At 34.3% G+C, this 17,595-nt stretch overlaps 1 protein-coding gene across 2 annotated transcripts in view; it reads left to right on the top strand.

The window, feature by feature from the left end:
- Positions 1–17,595, top strand: part of VPS13A (vacuolar protein sorting 13 homolog A) — a 105,765-nt gene that overhangs the window by 57,434 nt on the left and 30,736 nt on the right. For both annotated transcript variants that reach the window (XM_054002516.1, XM_054002517.1), the window contains exons 40-52: positions 1,250–1,342; positions 1,809–2,165; positions 2,908–3,009; positions 4,321–4,479; positions 4,598–4,859; positions 5,757–5,917; positions 6,993–7,096; positions 8,357–8,654; positions 9,779–10,174; positions 10,983–11,087; positions 11,180–11,326; positions 15,400–15,528; positions 16,213–16,346. In XM_054002516.1, coding sequence (XP_053858491.1) covers positions 1,250–1,342; positions 1,809–2,165; positions 2,908–3,009; positions 4,321–4,479; positions 4,598–4,859; positions 5,757–5,917; positions 6,993–7,096; positions 8,357–8,654; positions 9,779–10,174; positions 10,983–11,087; positions 11,180–11,326; positions 15,400–15,528; positions 16,213–16,346 — 2,447 coding nt within the window. The remainder of the gene's footprint in view (positions 1–1,249; positions 1,343–1,808; positions 2,166–2,907; positions 3,010–4,320; positions 4,480–4,597; positions 4,860–5,756; positions 5,918–6,992; positions 7,097–8,356; positions 8,655–9,778; positions 10,175–10,982; positions 11,088–11,179; positions 11,327–15,399; positions 15,529–16,212; positions 16,347–17,595) is intronic.

Genomic DNA, 17,595 nt, shown 5'->3' with positions numbered 1-17,595 from the left:
CATTAGCAGAAGATATCTGCCCCCCTTCCCCATACTCCCGAGGGAGTTATCAGGGATGAGTCATGGAGGAGATAAGGAACACTGCCCCACCTGGTTTTAACAGCTTATGAAGATAGTAATAGAGTACATACTTTCGGGTACATCTTACATTGTAACCTAAGACAGAAAGTAATTGGGTTGGATGAATTCATCCATTTGATGACAAAATCATCAAAACTGAGAGAGACCTTCAAGATCATTTAGTCAAACTGTCAACCCAGCGCTACCATAGTCACCTCTAAACCATATCCCTAAGTGTTACGTCCTGATGTCAAGTAGGGAAACTAACCTCCAGATTTAAAATAGCATGAATGATGAGGGGTTCTTTGTGTATTTCTCATATGTGTGTTGGTCTAAAGAGAAATCTGTTATTTTTGGTTCCCGAATGTAATACAGAGTAAGAAAAAAAGGTAATTAGAGCAATAGGGTAAAAAATACTATTATGGACAAAAACTTCTGTTAGATCAGACTTATTTGGGAAAAGTGTGGTCAGACTGATTCAGGGTATATCTATGCCTCCAGCATCTGATTCAGATATGGATAGGGATGGCAGAAAAGATTGCTGCATCAATATGGTTTGAAATTATAGTTTTTGAAAGACTGATCATCTCAGATGGGGTTTGAGAGCATATTTTCCTGTCTGTACTGTGTTAGTATAGTCTAATTACATGTGAATCCTCTGTTAATAGCATTGCACTGGTTTTGTTTATAGCATACCTCTGATTTGGTAAATTTGGCAAGTGAAAACATTCAGGGACTAATTGCAAAACAAAGTTGAAACTGAGTGATTGTGATTCAGACGGTTATGTTGTTATTCAGGAAAACTGTAGCTGTGTCAGTTGCTCTGTTGCAACTGAAAAACTGGCTCTCCCCAAAAGTCAGAGGCATGATGGTGCAGTGCATTGAAGGTATTGGCAGACTCTACCATAAGAATGGAGTTACTGAAGTGTAATGCGTTTTACTGTAGTTGACGTTTCAGTCTTTAATGATTGAGAATGGCTGAGGTGATGCTTCTGGATACTTGTTTTTTCTTTCAACATGTTACTAGTGTTCAGATTTCTCTTAATTTTGAAGAAACAAATATTGTTAAGTTTTATTTCAGTAAAAAGAAAGAGAACCTTTTATTAACATAAAAAACTTCTTTTTATGTGTATGGTTTCTGAAAATATTTTTCTCTATATATGACATGTGTTTTTACTTTATTATATAGGTATTGCAGCCTTGTGACTTCTTCTTTGAAATGAAACAGTCAGGTACTAATCCACAGACAGCTGATCTAACCATTAAATCTCTAACAATAGAAGTAAGTAGACTTGTACTGTGTTTGTGGTTTTCTACTTCCCACTTAGCAGGCTATGAAGTTGCTTCAGGAATGACTGAAGTGGTGAATTGTTCCTGTTCTTCATTAGGTCACGTACCTTTTGAGCATGTCAAAATGAATAAAATTGAAAATAAACAACTCTCTCACTATGCTTCAGTTTTGAATCTGTGTTTTATAAAATGCCTGGTGTGCAGAGATAAGTTTTGAAGTGTTCAGATAAATCATTGAATGATGTAGTTTAGAAAGCTTCAGTCTGGAAATAAGGCAGGGATAGCAAATCTGGAAAGACTGACCTATTGCTTGTGGAAGGGAAGTATGTTCCAATGAGAGTCCTGTAGAAAATGGAAATGTTTTGTTATTGTAACATACTCATTATATTTTTGTGTCTGAAACTCGCTGTTTCTGTACTAGATTCTCATTTCCAGTTATTCCAATTTCTTATTTATAGGTTTCACCAATAATCATAAACACAGTAATTACTATTACATCAGCCCTTTATCAAACTACAGAAACAACAAAAGAAGAGATTAATCAAATTCCTCCTGACTTGTGGAATAAGAAAGATATAAAAAATCTGAAAATGTGGTTTCTTGAAGAGACTAATGCAAATGAAGATAAAAATCCAAACACTGAACTGGTTCCCACAGGAGAGTCATTGAAAATTAATATAGAATCTGTTTTTATAACACTTGAAGCTGGGGTTGGGCACAGAACAGTGCCAATGCTTTTAGCCAAGTCCTCATTTGTTGGAGAAGTCAAGAACTGGAGTACTCTGATCAACCTACATTCTCGTCTTGAGCTAGAGGTGAGGAATATTACATTAAGAAACAGAAGTTTTCCTAGGATGCTAAACCTTATTGTCTAAATCTTACATACATATTATTTAAACAATAAAAGAAAAATAACCCATATATCTGGTGACTAAACTCCTGCAAGTATGTGTTGTGGGAACATGATGGGAATGAGGGCTTAAGATAGCCAAATTAAAATGAAAATCTACTGCACTAGATGTAATGTTAATTAATGGCACAGTAATTGGTGTTATGCAGCCTCACATTTACACTCTTTGCAAGTTCCTAAAGATGTATTGCATTAGTGTTAAATGTTGGAATGGCAGCTGGCTAAAAGTCCCTAATAATCTTTAGTTATTATTACAGTAGAATGTATAATGTATTGTTTCTATAAAATGCAGTTTTGTTCATAAAACATCCAAACTGACTCATATTTGGAAATTAGTGGCAAAATTCAGTGATTGTTGTAGGTAGAGTCTTTATTTGTAGTGCTTTTGAATGGTAGTGCAGCTACAATTTAAGCCAAAATTGTATTTTAAATGGCACAATTTTTACCACTTATTTGGAATCAGAACTTTGCAGTAGAGACTTAGCTGACTGATTTATTTCTCTAATGCATTTGTTTCATCTTCTGGTAGCAGCTGAAAGTGCAATCTCATTATGAATCTTTTAGATTACCAAAATAATTAATATACCTGTAAATCAGAACTTTTAATTTAAGTTTTATGTAAATTCCTGATTTCTGGATTTTGATAGGTACATTATTTTAATGAGATGTTTGGCGTGTGGGAACCTTTGCTTGAACCACTAGAAGTTGAGAAGACTGACTTATTCAAGCCATGGATTCTTGAAATCAAGGTATAGTTTACAAAGCTGAGCTCAAATATCGCATTATGATACCTTAAGAAAAACAAATGCTTTCCACCTTTCATTTTTAAGACTAATCCAACAATTTTGTTCCTTCTTGTTGGTTACTGAAGAGTTTTTTTCCAAAGAGTAAATTAAACCACTTCTTATACAAGGATAGATCCAGACACACAGATCTGTTAAATATTGTCTTTCAAGTGGCAAAATATTACTATAGTTGCATAAGGTAATCATAACAGCTTTATATCAGTTTGTCCTATTAGGCCATATGCTAATGATGCATTCAGTGACTTCGGAAAGACAAGCCACTGCTCTTGTTCCACAGTAGTATGTGTAGCAAAATTGTATTGGAAAAACTAATAGCTGTTGAGTAGCACAAAGAGTACTGTGGGAGTAGTGCTCTTACCATTTAATTTTCATCTTTCATGGAAATAGTCTAGATTCTGGTCTCAAACTACGTAAGGCATCATCAAAGGATGGGAGGTACCTTTTATTTTTCCTCCTTCCATCTTAACTGCTTCATTTCATTGTTTCCTGACTTTCTTCAAAACTGTTCAAGTATTTTTAACTTGAGGGATTGCTCAGAACTGAAGACCCACCCTTTTCCTAGGACTGTCATTATCAAAAACTTTCTACAGTGATAGCCTCAGAAGGATAAAGACTATGGACTGAGATACTGCAGTTAAGAAACTGCTATTAGAAATACCCCCAACAATTTTCCAGAAAGGTACAAGACATAATACAGGAGAGAGGTAGAAGATAGTGAGTCAAACCTCATGTCTTCTGACCCCAGTATGAAATAAAACATTTGGAAATATGTAATTTCCAGAAGTGTTGAAGGCTAGAGAAATGTATTCCATCAGGGTTTTAAAATTTTTTTTTCTTTCAACGAAATGAAAACAAAATAGGTGTTTGATTTGGAAACATAAAGACTAAATTTGGAGACTGTTTTAACACTAGGAAGTCAATTATGTGTAACATTTTACACAGTGTGACTCAAGAGATTAAGATGAATGTTATCACACAGTACTTACTGGATATGTTAGTAGTTAGTATGTATTTTCTTTACTTTGAAATAATCATAAATTTAGTTACTGGAATTTCATTGACTTCCTGAATATATAATTTGTCTCTTATTCTCTCCCCTTTGGTTTTTATTTGAGAATAAAAATTTAAACAACAAAAAAAGAAAACTGTGGCAGGACATAGAAGTGGGAAAGGGAGACACAGAGAATCTTGAGGTGAAATGTTCTTCTACAGAATGAGTGGTCAGATAAGAATTCTTTAAACGTCTCCTTTCAGATGAAGAAGGCTAAAAAAGCGCTGTTTGAATCAGATGATGAAGAAGAAGAGAACTACAAAATTCCAGAATATAAAACAGTAATAAATGTTTCCTCAAAAGACCAGCTCAACATTACACTGTCCAAGTTAGGACTGCAAATGTTGAGTAACTTGGGCACGGTAAGAAAGATTTCTTAACTAATTGGTGTTAGAGTTGCTAGATGAATACTTGCAGAGATCATCTTGGTGAAGTCTTACTCAGAATGTTTATGTTTTGTATTGATTCTTTGCTTTCTAGGCATTTGCTGAAGCAGCAAGTCAAACTTCAGACATCTTCAAAAAAGACCGAGCACCATTTGTAATAATAAATTCTTTAGGCGTTCCCATCACGGTCTTGCCTAGTGATTCCTTTAGTGTCCTTAATGCTGAATTCGGAGCAAAAATATTTCATTTAGAAGACAAAGAGAGTTTAAATATGGATTTTGTCAGAAGTAGAAATGAGAGTGACCAGTTCACAGCAATGACAACACTGAGTAGCAAGAGATTTTACATTCAGATCTGTAAGTTCCGAAGTTCATACATCTTCTGTTTTTGTAAATATTTATCATCCTCAATACAACATCTTGTACAGGTCAATAAATGTTGGAGGACAACATAACATGAAAGGAGCATCTGTTTGAATTCTAGATGCATGGCAGTATTTGAAATCCTGCTTTAGCCTTTACAGCTTAAAGTTGCATATATCATACTTCTTAATTTTTGCAGCACAGGTTTTCTACTGTGATAAATTATTTATGTAATAATATTTATTGGGTCAGATATTTGTTTGCATTTGTATGTTATTGCAGGATTCAGCTGCTCAAAATAGTTTTTGTTTTAAAATTGAGTTCTGTATATATGTGTGTTTACAGAAGTTACTCTTAAGAGGGGTGTTTTTTAAAAAAGATTGTTTTAAATAATTTTAAGCAACCATAGCTAAACCTAAAATTTAAATTTAGCTATTTTTAATGATGTGTTTGTTTAAAATTTAAATTGATTTATTGTGGCAAATGACAGTTTTTCAAACTTGACCATACGATGAATTGTTTTTACAATATGATACCATATATACCTTGTTAATATAATACCATATATACCTTGTTAATAAGCTGTTACATGTTGTAAACATTTCCTGTGAGACACTAATTTTATTTGCAGTAGCAAAACCCACTTAAATATTTGAGTGATGGACTCATTTACTCTTTTCCTTGTGGCAAGAAAAGAATCTTTACTGTCTCCTTAGTAACACTGCAAGAGCAGCGTATTAAGTGTGCTGATTGTACTTTTTCACCCAGTGGGTGGTTTTTTTATTATTAGATTGAATGACACAGAAAATTCTATTGAATGCACATTTTTGTCTTTCAACTCTTTCTTTATGCTCCTTTTGAGTGTTTTATGTCTCATCTTGTAAATTCTAGGTCCTCATAATCATTCTGCTGTGGAAAAGATTCCGTTGACTAAAGTGGGTCGATGTATTTACAAAGTGAGACACAAGGAATCAGGTGTTGAAAGGTCCATCGTCAGTCAAATTGATACTGTTGAAGGAAGCAAGATGATAACTATACGTTCCCCTATTCAGGTCATTATATATCCATACATTAAAAAATTAAATGAATGAAAATGATCCTGTAGTCTTTAAATAAACTTTGAAAAAACATACTTTAAAACTTACCTGAATAGTCCATATAACTTTGCTTTGTGTTAGATTTTTTAAGAAAAAAAAGCATTTTCAAAGTGACAGATGGGTTGAATGCAGGTAGACGTCAATCAGGATAATTCATTAGTAATGTTAACTAATACTGGTTGTAATTTTGGTCTTGAACTGTTTGCTTTGTATGAAGTGATGAAACTTCTTTTAATCTTACCTTTGTTCCACAAGTTATCCTTCAGTCAGGTTATTTAATTTTCTTCATCCTGTACCATTGATATGTTATTTTCAAATTTAATAGTGTCAGTTGAAAAGTGAGACCTTTGAGTATATATGGCTTTTGATTGCATAGTATTTTTAATAGACATTATATGGTTTATAGCTACAGCGATGAATTAGATATTACAATTCTATGGAGATAGTGTTCTTGTTACATTTCAGTTGCTCTTTTTCACTCAAAGTGGTTTATGACTTGATTAATAACAAAATTTACTATTTTATTCTTTTCTAAATTCTTTCTTTCTAGGAGCTAATTAATGCCATTAAATTCATAATGAAATAAATAAAAAAGAACGTTTGCAAGAAAGATAACTACATGCCCTGGAATGGACATGAATGATTTAACCTGAAACTTCTGACTTTCCTTACACTTGGATTTTTGAACCTTGTATCTATTATATATTTAGGAAACCACTGTTTGGAAAGTTATCATATAGTTGAGATTTACTTGTCTTTGGTTCTTCAAAGTCTTGTGTTTCTTATTGAAAAGTGTTTTGCAATTAAAATATTTATTTCATAAATAAAAGACAGCATTAAACTGCACAACCAGATAATTTAAAAAGATTTGCTGTTTTTTGCTAAGATTCAGTTCTTCTGAAATACTGACCTTGAATGGTATATGGGTAAGATAAAAAATAAGACTTCTCATTCTTGCTTTACTAAGCTCGAAATACTTTGTCTTTACAGTTTTTCCTAACGTGTGTTGCTGGATTTTTATTTTACATAGATCAGGAATCACTTTTCAATCCCATTAAATGTTTTTGAAGAAGGAAGATGTTTAGGGACTGCTTCACCAGCAAATGAATTCAACATCCCCTTTTCCTCTTACAGGTACTTTATTGTCTTTTTCTTTTATTGTAGAATGTGTTTATACATTTTTTATTATTGTATCCATACAATTATGCTAAAAAAATTGTTTCCCCTTGCTACCTAATACTGTCATTGCTACGTAGGATCTTCTCAGGGCATGTAGTCTTAGTTAAATAAAATGTTATTTCATTGTTGAATTGGAAGTATTTTGAAATCCATTTTTATGAGCAAGTTAAATTTGCTAAAATTTAAATCTGAGCTCAGGTACTTTTGGGACACAGTGATTGTAATTCACATGGTACACTTCCTAGTGGGTGATGTTTGGTGAATCAGTGAAGCTTTTTTGTTTCTTTCTGAAAAGGCTTCTTTTGATTTTTTGATTCTGAAGTAAAAGATTAAAAGCTATATACTTAATCTCTATCAAAGATGTTAAAAAAGACTCATCAACCTTAGAGAAACTTGGCATATAGCATAGCTATACTATTATCACAGTCAAAGCTAATAAGAAAACTGCAATGAGTTTGAATGTAAATTTTAGCTGAACTGTAACCAAATTGTAGGTTGGTAGGTTTGCTTTGATGGATTTTTTATGGTTGCAGAGACTTTTCCCTTCTGTTTTCTCCCAAGCACTCTCCTCATTTTTTTACAGTGAAAGCTTTGTATCTCCTTCATTACTTGAGTAGCGCTGTACTGTAGATTCATTAATTCATTGGTATTTCTGACCATCTGTATAACATTTACTGGTGTTCTGATTCACTGCACAGATGAGTTCCACTAGGCAGTCAGGAAATGTGTTAAAACAAAATCATCTTCATTCAGGAGCAACTGTATTAAATTAAAGCTATTACCTTATAAAAGCCATTGGTGTAAATATTCCATGAACTAACTTGGTGCTTTGTGTGACTGAAGAGAAGGGCACTTTCTGCACATCTGTTTTAGGAGTAAGTTGTTGATCCAGACCTTTAGCTTGGAAAAGGAGCAGAGCATTACTTATAAGGAAATCTAATAGTCTCTTCATAAATATCCTCAGTAAACCTTCCTTTGTAACGGAAGCATGTGGAGGTATGGAACAAAAAACCCCAGCTGTTAAAATAGTATGAAATTTTGGGATCTAGTACATCATTTGATTCCTCCTTTAATCAAGATGAAGGCAGGCAATGAACTACTGCTAAAAGTCTTCCTAAATACAAATAATATTAGAATGTCCCTGTTGCATAGTACTTTTTTCTAATTGAAACATTCAGTTGCATGTTAAGTGTCTAAAAATGTTTTCATTTACAGATCCATACTGAGTTTGCAACCACTAGCCAATGAAAATGGAGTGGGTGGAGAATATGATATGTGTGAAGGAATTACTTTTGATGAAATTATGAAAAATGTTGACAGTTTATTACAAAGGAAATGCCAATCTGTGAGGTCAACTAACCACTCACTTATCATCAATATTGTTCCTGTAAAAGATGCACTGACAACTTCATTAGGTGCAGAAGATGAATGGGATTTTCCATATGTTGTTCATTTATGGCCTTCTGTTCTTCTCCGCAATCTTCTTCCTTACCAAATAACTTATTCTGTAGAGGTAATTGTATAATGCTTGAATTTTAGTGATGTTTTCCACTTATAATATGAAAGCTGGTTGAAATGGAGATTAGAACAAAGGGGTTCTGATGGAGTATTTGTGAAGCAAGTTCACAGATCTTATAAGGGCAAGTCTTACATAAAGTCTGTATGTCCAGAATTGAAATATCACACGATGTGAAATGTGTTATTAACCCATACTTTAGATATATATGCAAAAAAAACTTAACACTGTACAAGTTGGGCCCTACAAGAGTCGCTCAGTTGCTCAAGTGTAACTTCAGCATAATTAAATAGTGCAGCTTTTTCTGTAAAGACTGCCTCAAGGTGGATCACCCTATGTTAGTATTTTATATGCAGTCACTGACTTTCAACAGTAGCATGCTTTTAACAAATTCTCACAGGCCTGCCTTTTTGCCAGGTTTTGGCTTGAATTGCAAGCTAGCCTACTAGCAGAATTCAAATTCTTTCCAGATGAAATTAAACAATTAGGTGTACTTTGACTGTTAATAAGCATTCTTTCCAGTGCCAGAGAGACAGTCTTGAGTAAAATACCTAAAACATGCAGTGTAGACATTGATTCCTTAGCACTTCTGGTATAATTGTGTCCAACTCCTTATTGATGTCACTTAGGATAATAGAAATACAACTGGGAGACAGATTTTTTTTTTTCAGATGGTCTTAATATTAATATTTGAACTCAAATAGTAGAATCTAATAGTAAAACTTAATCACAATTAACAATTACTAGGACTGGAGACTGTGGCTTATACCAAATGTTTGGAAGTAACAGTCTCTGTATATCTTTTACAAATTTAAATTTACTGAAGAAAATACTGTGTTGAGGAAATTTGTCATGTAAGAATACTTGTGTTTGAATTTAGTGACAGATGGACTTTTTGATGTTGAATATTGATGACCATGCATTAAGGTTCTCTTTGCAAAATATTGTTTTAAGGTAGATGTTTAGGAAAGTAGCATATTTAAATAGCACAAAGGGTATTTTAAAATTGTACCTAAATAGCTTGTATTTTAATTCTTAGAGCTAAAAGATAAAAGTTGATATGAATTTTGTGTGTGATTCATGTAGATGTACCCTGTTTGGTGTCTGCTTGTCTTTTTAAGGGAAATGGGAACAAATATGACACTCTACAAGAAGGATGTTCTGCCCAGATTCATAATGCAGTCTTGGACCAAACAAAACTAGATTTGCAGTTGCTTAACTATCTTGATCAAGACTGGAGAAGCGAGTACCATATAAAAAGCAATCTGCCTGATATCAGCTTCACAACATTTCACTGTGTCACAGAGCTGGATAAGACTGAGCTGGATATTGCTGTTCACGTGACCTACACAACTGGGCAGATGATAATAGAAATTCACAGTCCCTACTGGATGGTGAATAAAACCGGTCGAATGTTACAATACAAAGCAGATGGTATTCACCGCAAGCATCCTCCAGATTACAAAAAGCCCCTCCTTTTTTCTTTCCAGCCTAAAAACTTCCTTCAAAATAACAAGGTATTGTGTTTTGTAAACCTGACAACTCTGTACTCCCTTATGTTGTATGAAAGCATTTTTGCACTTTAAAATGTATTTACTCTATCCTGCGCTCTGTAAAGGGCATGAAACCTATAATATCTCTATCTAAAAACAGTGTTCTAAATAAGTGTGTAGTCAAATATGCTTGAGATAGGAAATTTACATTATCAGAGGTGTTGTTAAGGAAGAGATCCTCACTTTGAAAGAAGTTCACTGAGAAGTTGTTTTCTAAATAAAACAAATTCCTTTTACATTTAAACTGCATCAATAAAGGTTCTTATTCCAAATAAGACATAGAAATTGTGTAGGAGATGTAAAGCTGCGGTACTGGAACAATGAGTGCTACTTGAAAAATTAATAATTGTAATGGTGGTTGGTAGATTGGTTCTCAGTATATAGAATGCTAAAGTTAAGTTCACCATTTGAGTTTCCTGAGTTTTTTAATGATGAACGTTACTGAGGGATGAATGATATGAAAGAGATTACAAGAGTGCATTGATTTTCCTTTGAAATTTTAATTATGATGTTTTTTAAAGAATCCTTATCTGATTGCTTCCTCTGGAATGTCTTATACTTACAATGCTTATTCCACATGGGTTCTAACTAAGCATAGTAGAAAATACATTTATTAGATGATACTGGCAGTTGTTATATCTTGATTTTTTTTTAATAGAAACACTAGAAACACAAGTATTTCCATTTATCATTATGCATACTTTATATATATAATTTTAAATGTTGTCAGTGACTTGTAAAGTGAAAATTAATTCGGGGTGCTTCTTCACAGGTGCAGCTTCGGGTAACTGACAGTGAACTGTCTGATCAGTTTTCACTGGACACTGTTGGAAGTCATGGTTCTGTGAAATGCAAGAGTCATAAAAAGGAATATCAAGTGAGTTAAATTTATCTTTCAAATTAATTATTTTCAGGAGATACAAATGGAGTTTAAAAAGTGTCCTTAAAATAATGTCTTTCTGTTCACAGGTTGGTGTCACCATAAACAATAGCAGTTTCAATATTACTAGAATTGTAACCTTCACTCCATTTTTTATGATTTCAAATAGAAGTAAATATACTTTGGAAGTAGCTGAAGAGGGCAAGGAAAAGTGGATTCCCATTGTTTTGCAACAGGTAAACTTATAATGGAACCTATTCCAAGTTGTGTCACTAAGGGAAAAAAACTGGTTTGAACACTCTCTGACAGAAAACCTGAGCCATATATAGTGTTCCATGACAATGCCTGACTATACCATGCTTTTTCAATAAACGATCTGTGTCCTTTACCATTTCTCAATGTTGCATTAGGACATACTGTAAAGCTGGTTTACATTGTAATTGGAATTTTTTATTCTGTCACTTTGTATCATAAATAGTATGAGAAAAAGACCTGTACTATATTATATTATTACTGTATTAGGTCTCTGCAGTGGCACTAAAGCTTCTGTTCAGTTTAGCAGTGGTTTGTAGTAGAATATTTTGGTTGACCTGGTATGTATGAAGCCACTTTGGTAGGGGGAGAAATTCCCTCATGTGATTCAATTCAGAATAGTTCTTCTGGACCTAGTTGCACTTCTGCTACTAAGTGCTCAATACATGCTTCCTAGAAAGGGGAGGGATCCCTGGCCCTCAGGCCAAGTGGTGTGAAAATGGATTTAGGGCTTTTGGCTGTGCTCCAGAGACTGTTGCAGACTGGGTGTGCATCTTGGTGGTTTGCACTGCAGTATCACACAATTACGTTTTTTACGTGAGTTGGGTCTTGGAGCCATCATGCCTTCCTGCAGGACATGTAGGAAAAGCAGTGCTTGTTTGGGGTAGTGTTGGAGGTTTCTTAAAGCTGTAAGTGATCTGTAGTGCCTTCTGGGAAGAGTGAAATCCTTCCCCTTCCAACAAGAGCACGATCCAAAAAAGTTTAGCCTAAAAAATAGTGTGGTTGCAGGCCCAGTTGATTTCCTTTAGAATCCTAGAATCCTTTAGAATCCTAGGATTGTTAGACTTGGAAAAGATTTCTTAAGATAAAGTATCAAGTCTACCCACAAACCTGGCACTACTGTAAGTAAATCACCACAAAAATAAATCCCCAAATGCTGCATCCACAATTTTTTTGAACACTTCCAGTAATCATTATTCCACCACTTGCCTGGGCAGTCTATTCTAATGCCAGACTTCCCCTTTAGTGAAGAATTTTTTCCTCACAGCCACTTTAAATGTCCTCTGGTGCCATCTGAGGCTGTTTCCTTTGGTCCTGATGCTTGGAGACCAGCTCCCACTTTGCCACATCTTCCTTTCAGGCAAGTTGTAGAGAGTGATAAGGTGGCCTCTGAGCCTCCTTTTCTCCAGACTGAACAACCCCAGCTCCCTCACCCACTCCTCCTAGGACTGGTACTCCAGACCTTCAGCAGCTCCGTTGCCTTTCTTTGGACATGGTCTAGCACCTCAATATCAGCATTGTAAATACTCCAAGCGGTTACTAAAAATGCTTGCAAACCAAATTGCAAAAGTTAAAAGAATGTGTTCAATCTGATTCCTAACCAGGTCTTTCTATTACTTTTTTGGTACCTGCAGTACATACTCCTTAGCTGTGTATATTATCTTTAATGATACAGTCATTAAAGATACGCCATTTAAATAGCAGTTTATTTCAGTTACTGAAATTGATATGTTGTTGCATTGTGATTTTTGTTAAGTGTGCATAAAGGTTTAGATCTTTAGATGTTGAAGTCACTTCAGTTTCCCATTATGCTTATCATTTTCAAAATAAGTTTCTTTGCTTTTACTCAACAGTGGACTGTTTGACATACGCCTGCCTCTTTGTTCTATTCCTAATATTCTTATGTTCCTCTAAACCAAGCTTTTTTGTTTGGCCTTACATTGTTTTTGAGTTCTTTACATGTATGATTGCTCCTCTAGTTTATTGATAAAGGTCTGAAATGACTACATCATTATAGTAGTGTATGTGTGTGGGCAACTTCATATCTAATTTCTTACTCTTAGGAAATATGTTCAGATGGTATTACTTCTTGTTTTGTGGTTTATATTTGATATCTTGGCTATTAGAATAAACTAAAATATTTACAAAAAGTTCTACAATTTCTGTAAAAACTACTCAAAGGTAGATTTGATAGTTGAAATACATTCTGCAATATCATCCCTAGGTTTCCCATATTGGCTGTTTTATTTGTATGCCTACAGGATTTTCTAGTTTGTCCCACAAATGTCAGTGTTTCTTAGGTGTTTCATAATTAATCTTAGCCTTATTTCAGTAATAATCCAAGGAAGACTTGTAGATCTTAGGATCACTCCTAAAAACTTTTGAAAGGTTAGATATGGCAGTTGACCAAACAGAGTACAGGTCAACAGATGAATCTGTATCTCTTCTAAAGCCTGTTTTCACATTGTGTTGATATTTTTCCCTTTGAGAGGCAGTCACTAAAAATCCATATTGTGACAACTCGGTCTGCCAGGGTTGTTCTTTTGTAATTCAGTTGCCTAATCCAATATCCAATCTTTCATTTCTTCTATATGTTGGTAGTATCAAGCCTCTATTGGTCTTTCTTTGGTTTGTCTCTGTTTTTAATCCAGAACAATTTCCAGGAGCAAGTTTACATGTGATCCTGTTGCTGAGATGAGCAGTTCTGCTATTCTGCTAGTCTAGATTTTTTTTTAACTAATGCCTGTAATTTTTTTGAGTATTTCTGACATAACTCTTACATTAGGTTGATCTTAAAAAAAATTAAGCAGCTTGCTGAAATGTTAATGCATATTTTGGCTTGCTCCTTTGTCCCACTATTCTATTTTTTGTCATTTTAAGTTAAGTGGAGACCTTCCTGCTGATTTTTTTTTTAAATTCACTCTTCTTTCTTACTGACAGATAACTTGTCTCTTTAGGAAAGAAAGCAATTCTTATGTAGAACCAATCTTTTCTGAGACATCTTCCCTGTCCCATCTTTCCCTGTGGAAAATAGTAAATATATCAGAAACCTTAATCACTATTTCTAGAAAAATCCATTGTTCTTCAAAGATTGCAATAGAGTTTATTGGACAGTGATTAGTGTGCAGTGCTTTGCTAAGGACAGTCCTTTGAATTATGTGTAGTGCAAGGCAGTTGATCAACGAATATGCTTAGAGAAAGAAGACATTGCTGAAGACTGTTTATAAGACCAGTGCTAAATATAAATTAAAGATCCCACTGTGGAAGCAAAATTGTTGTATAAATATAACATTTGGTGAAGCACTTAGCGAGTGTGTGGCAAAAGGCTTGAAAATGACATCATTATGTCACACAATCTCTGGCTAAAGTCTACTACAAAAATTTTTCAGTTCCCTGTAGTTGGTTCTGTAATGTCTTGTTTAGCCAATCTTTTTTACTTATTTGGTTTGGATTTTAAACTTCCATTTGCTATTGACTGATTCTCCTTGAATTTCCTTTGGGCTCAGTGAATTCCGCGTTGAGACTTACATGCTACATTTTATTATAATTTACAACACAATTTAAATTTCCTTTTTCTGTGGGATACATGTTGATGTAAATTATACCTTCAATCTTACTGTTTAACTATATTTTTTTCCTTTGTCTTCCTGCTTCCTGTGGTGTGAGAAACAATGGGAAAGGGAACTTAGTGGCATGGTAAGTTGGTGAACTAGTCTTTCACCACTGAAGAATTGATTCTAGGATTCTGATGCAATTAGATATGGACATCTCATTTCTTAAACTGTGTTAGAGAAAAATGGTTCTAAAATTTTGAATGCTGCATGTCAACAGTTTGAAATACAGGAAAGATGGTCTGTCTAAAAAGACTTGGCTGTTGATAACTGAGAGTTACTATTAATCTTAGCTTGTTCTTGTGTCAGGACTCTGAGACTTTTCACTAGTTACAATTAAAACTTTTTATGAAACACTTTGAAAAGGACTGCTAGTAGCTGATGTCTTGTGTAGTCAAGTTATTCTGGGGTGGCATTTATGCTAATATCCCATTTAGATCCTTTACACCTCACTTTCTTCACTGTCATCAGAATTGTTTCTTGACTTCCTTTCAATTTACTGTATTCAGGTAAGTGATAAAGTTTCAGGGTTTTTTAATAGGGTTTCTGATCCCAATTGGTACACTTTTGGATAGACTTTATTCGATGGATTTTGGGCTAATGTGAATGGCATTTAAAGCCTGATTTGTATTCTCACTTTGAAATTACTGATTTTTCTTTTATAGTGCATTCCCTTTTGGCCTGAAAATGATGCCAACAAACTGCTTGTTAGAGTTGAAAATTCTGATCTCCCTCCAAAGAAGATAAATTTTGATCATCAAGAAAACTGTCTTTTACTGCATTTGGACAATAAGGTAACATATTGCCTTCCATTTTTACATGTTAGGTAAAACAACATAAATCACTTTTTCATTTTCATTCTCAAAACTTTGTTTTCCCATGCTATCAACTATTGCAGAACCTTAGCTTAAGCAAAGATTATGTTTATGCAAATATATTCTCATGCTCTCTCTTTTGTGTGTGTACAAACAGATGTAAAAATGTATTCTGTTTTAAGTGTTTTTCTGGGGAGTAGTTCTACAGGAGATAAAATACAGAGTGTTTTGCAAGTATTCTTTGTGAGAAGTATTAATATTAGTTCTAAAGGAACACTGAGTAACTTTGACTTCATTAAATTTTCTTGTATGTTGCAGATAGTCTCATCTATCAGTAGTTTTTAAGTAGGTGAGTGTTTTTTGTAGTATAATGTTCTTGAGGGCATGAATGTGTATGCTTGTAATAAGGAAGGTTACTCTACTACCAGTCTTAACTTTTCATGGTACAGAACTCCTGCATAGTTTTAATTATGAATTGTAATACCTGCTACCTAGTATTGAGATCAAGGAAGTATTTTGAAGGTATGCTAAAACAGCTAGTTTTACTACATGATAGTTTTATCTTACGATGAGAGGAAAAGGCCTTCAAAATATTTAAATTACATTTGCTTTGCTGGAAATCCATTCTGCTGTTACTGACTTTATAATTTTTACAACTGATAGCTTGGAGGAATTGCAGTGGATGTCAATCTGACTGAGCATTCTACAGTGATTACCTTTTCTAATTACCATGATGGTGCAGCTCCATTTCTGTTGATAAACCATACCAAAGAGGAAATTATTGAGTATGGACAAAGGTATGTGTGAAGAGGTTTAGTGTGGATGTTTGCATGGAGACATATGAACTTTAGTTTTGTATATTGTAAGCATGCATTCTCTAAAGAAGCCTGTTTTGAGGAAATGGCTGTCAAATTTTGTCAGAGTACCCAAAAATCTCTTGCTTGGTAAATTGAAGACAATTAATTTTTAGCAGTGTTATATAGTGCTAGGTAGTTTTACAAGTGAGCTGCTTTGTGGTGTCTTTTTATATGAATTTTGTGGCCTTGTGACATCTACATTCCTGGTGGGGGACAAAGGATGTGCATTTCTGCAACTGTGCAGGTGCTGACTGTACTAAACAAGTAACAAAGAAAATTTAGCTGAAGGAATGGGTTCAAGTTATGTGAAATAGAGGATGAGAGGTAGTTACATTAATTTTGCCAAGCCAGGACAAAACTAAGATAATTTTAACAAATATTAATTTTCTGCAATGAGTGAGTATTTACTTCTGCACCTGCACACAGTTACACTGTTCTCTACCTGTAATGTTTATGTAATGCTTTCTCACTGTATGCAGATACTATGCAATGCTGACAAATGTATACCTGCCGCATTCTTGAATTATTTCTCTTTAAAAACCAAACAGCCTACTCTTTTCTCCCTTCAGACAGAGCAGTGTTGTTTGAAGATTTTTACTTCGAAGGTGGAAGAGTTGTTAGTCAAATCCTGTTTTGCTTCCTGTTTGCCTGAAAAATAATTGTTTGGTTTGGTTTTTCTCTGTAAAGATTAGTAATTTTTATCTTTTTTAGATGAATTGTGGGCATCCCTACTGTCAATTTAATTAGAGCAAAGTACAATACTTTGAGTGGAAGGGCCTGTGATTTAGTCCAACTGCCTCACCACTTCAGGTCTGATCAAAAGTTAAAGCATGTTATTAAGGGTATTGTCCAAGTCAAGGGCTTGGGCCATCTTCTGCCTCTCAAGAAAGCCTGTTCCAGTGTTTTTAAAGAAAATCTTCCTAACATTCAATCTAAACCTCCCCTGGCACAGCATAGATGCAAGGGAATGGTTCAAATCACTGGATCCCAGCAAGCAGAGATCAGCATCTCTCCACTTCTTCTCTTGGGGTACCCTCTTTCAGCGAGCTGTAGAAGACAATTCTGCAAGTTTTTGACTATATCTGAGGGGGAATGGAGTTTAAAGCACAATAGTCTGAAAATGTTGATCACAAAGGGGGAAGAAAATGAGTATATAAAATCTACTGTATATACTTTATTTTTAAAGTAT

Source organism: Vidua macroura, chromosome Z (genome assembly GCF_024509145.1).
Source record: "Vidua macroura isolate BioBank_ID:100142 chromosome Z, ASM2450914v1, whole genome shotgun sequence".
NCBI classification, from domain to species: Eukaryota; Metazoa; Chordata; class Aves; order Passeriformes; family Viduidae; genus Vidua; species Vidua macroura.
Note: the sequence above shows the minus strand (reverse complement) of the source record. Positions and strands in the feature narration are given on the sequence as shown.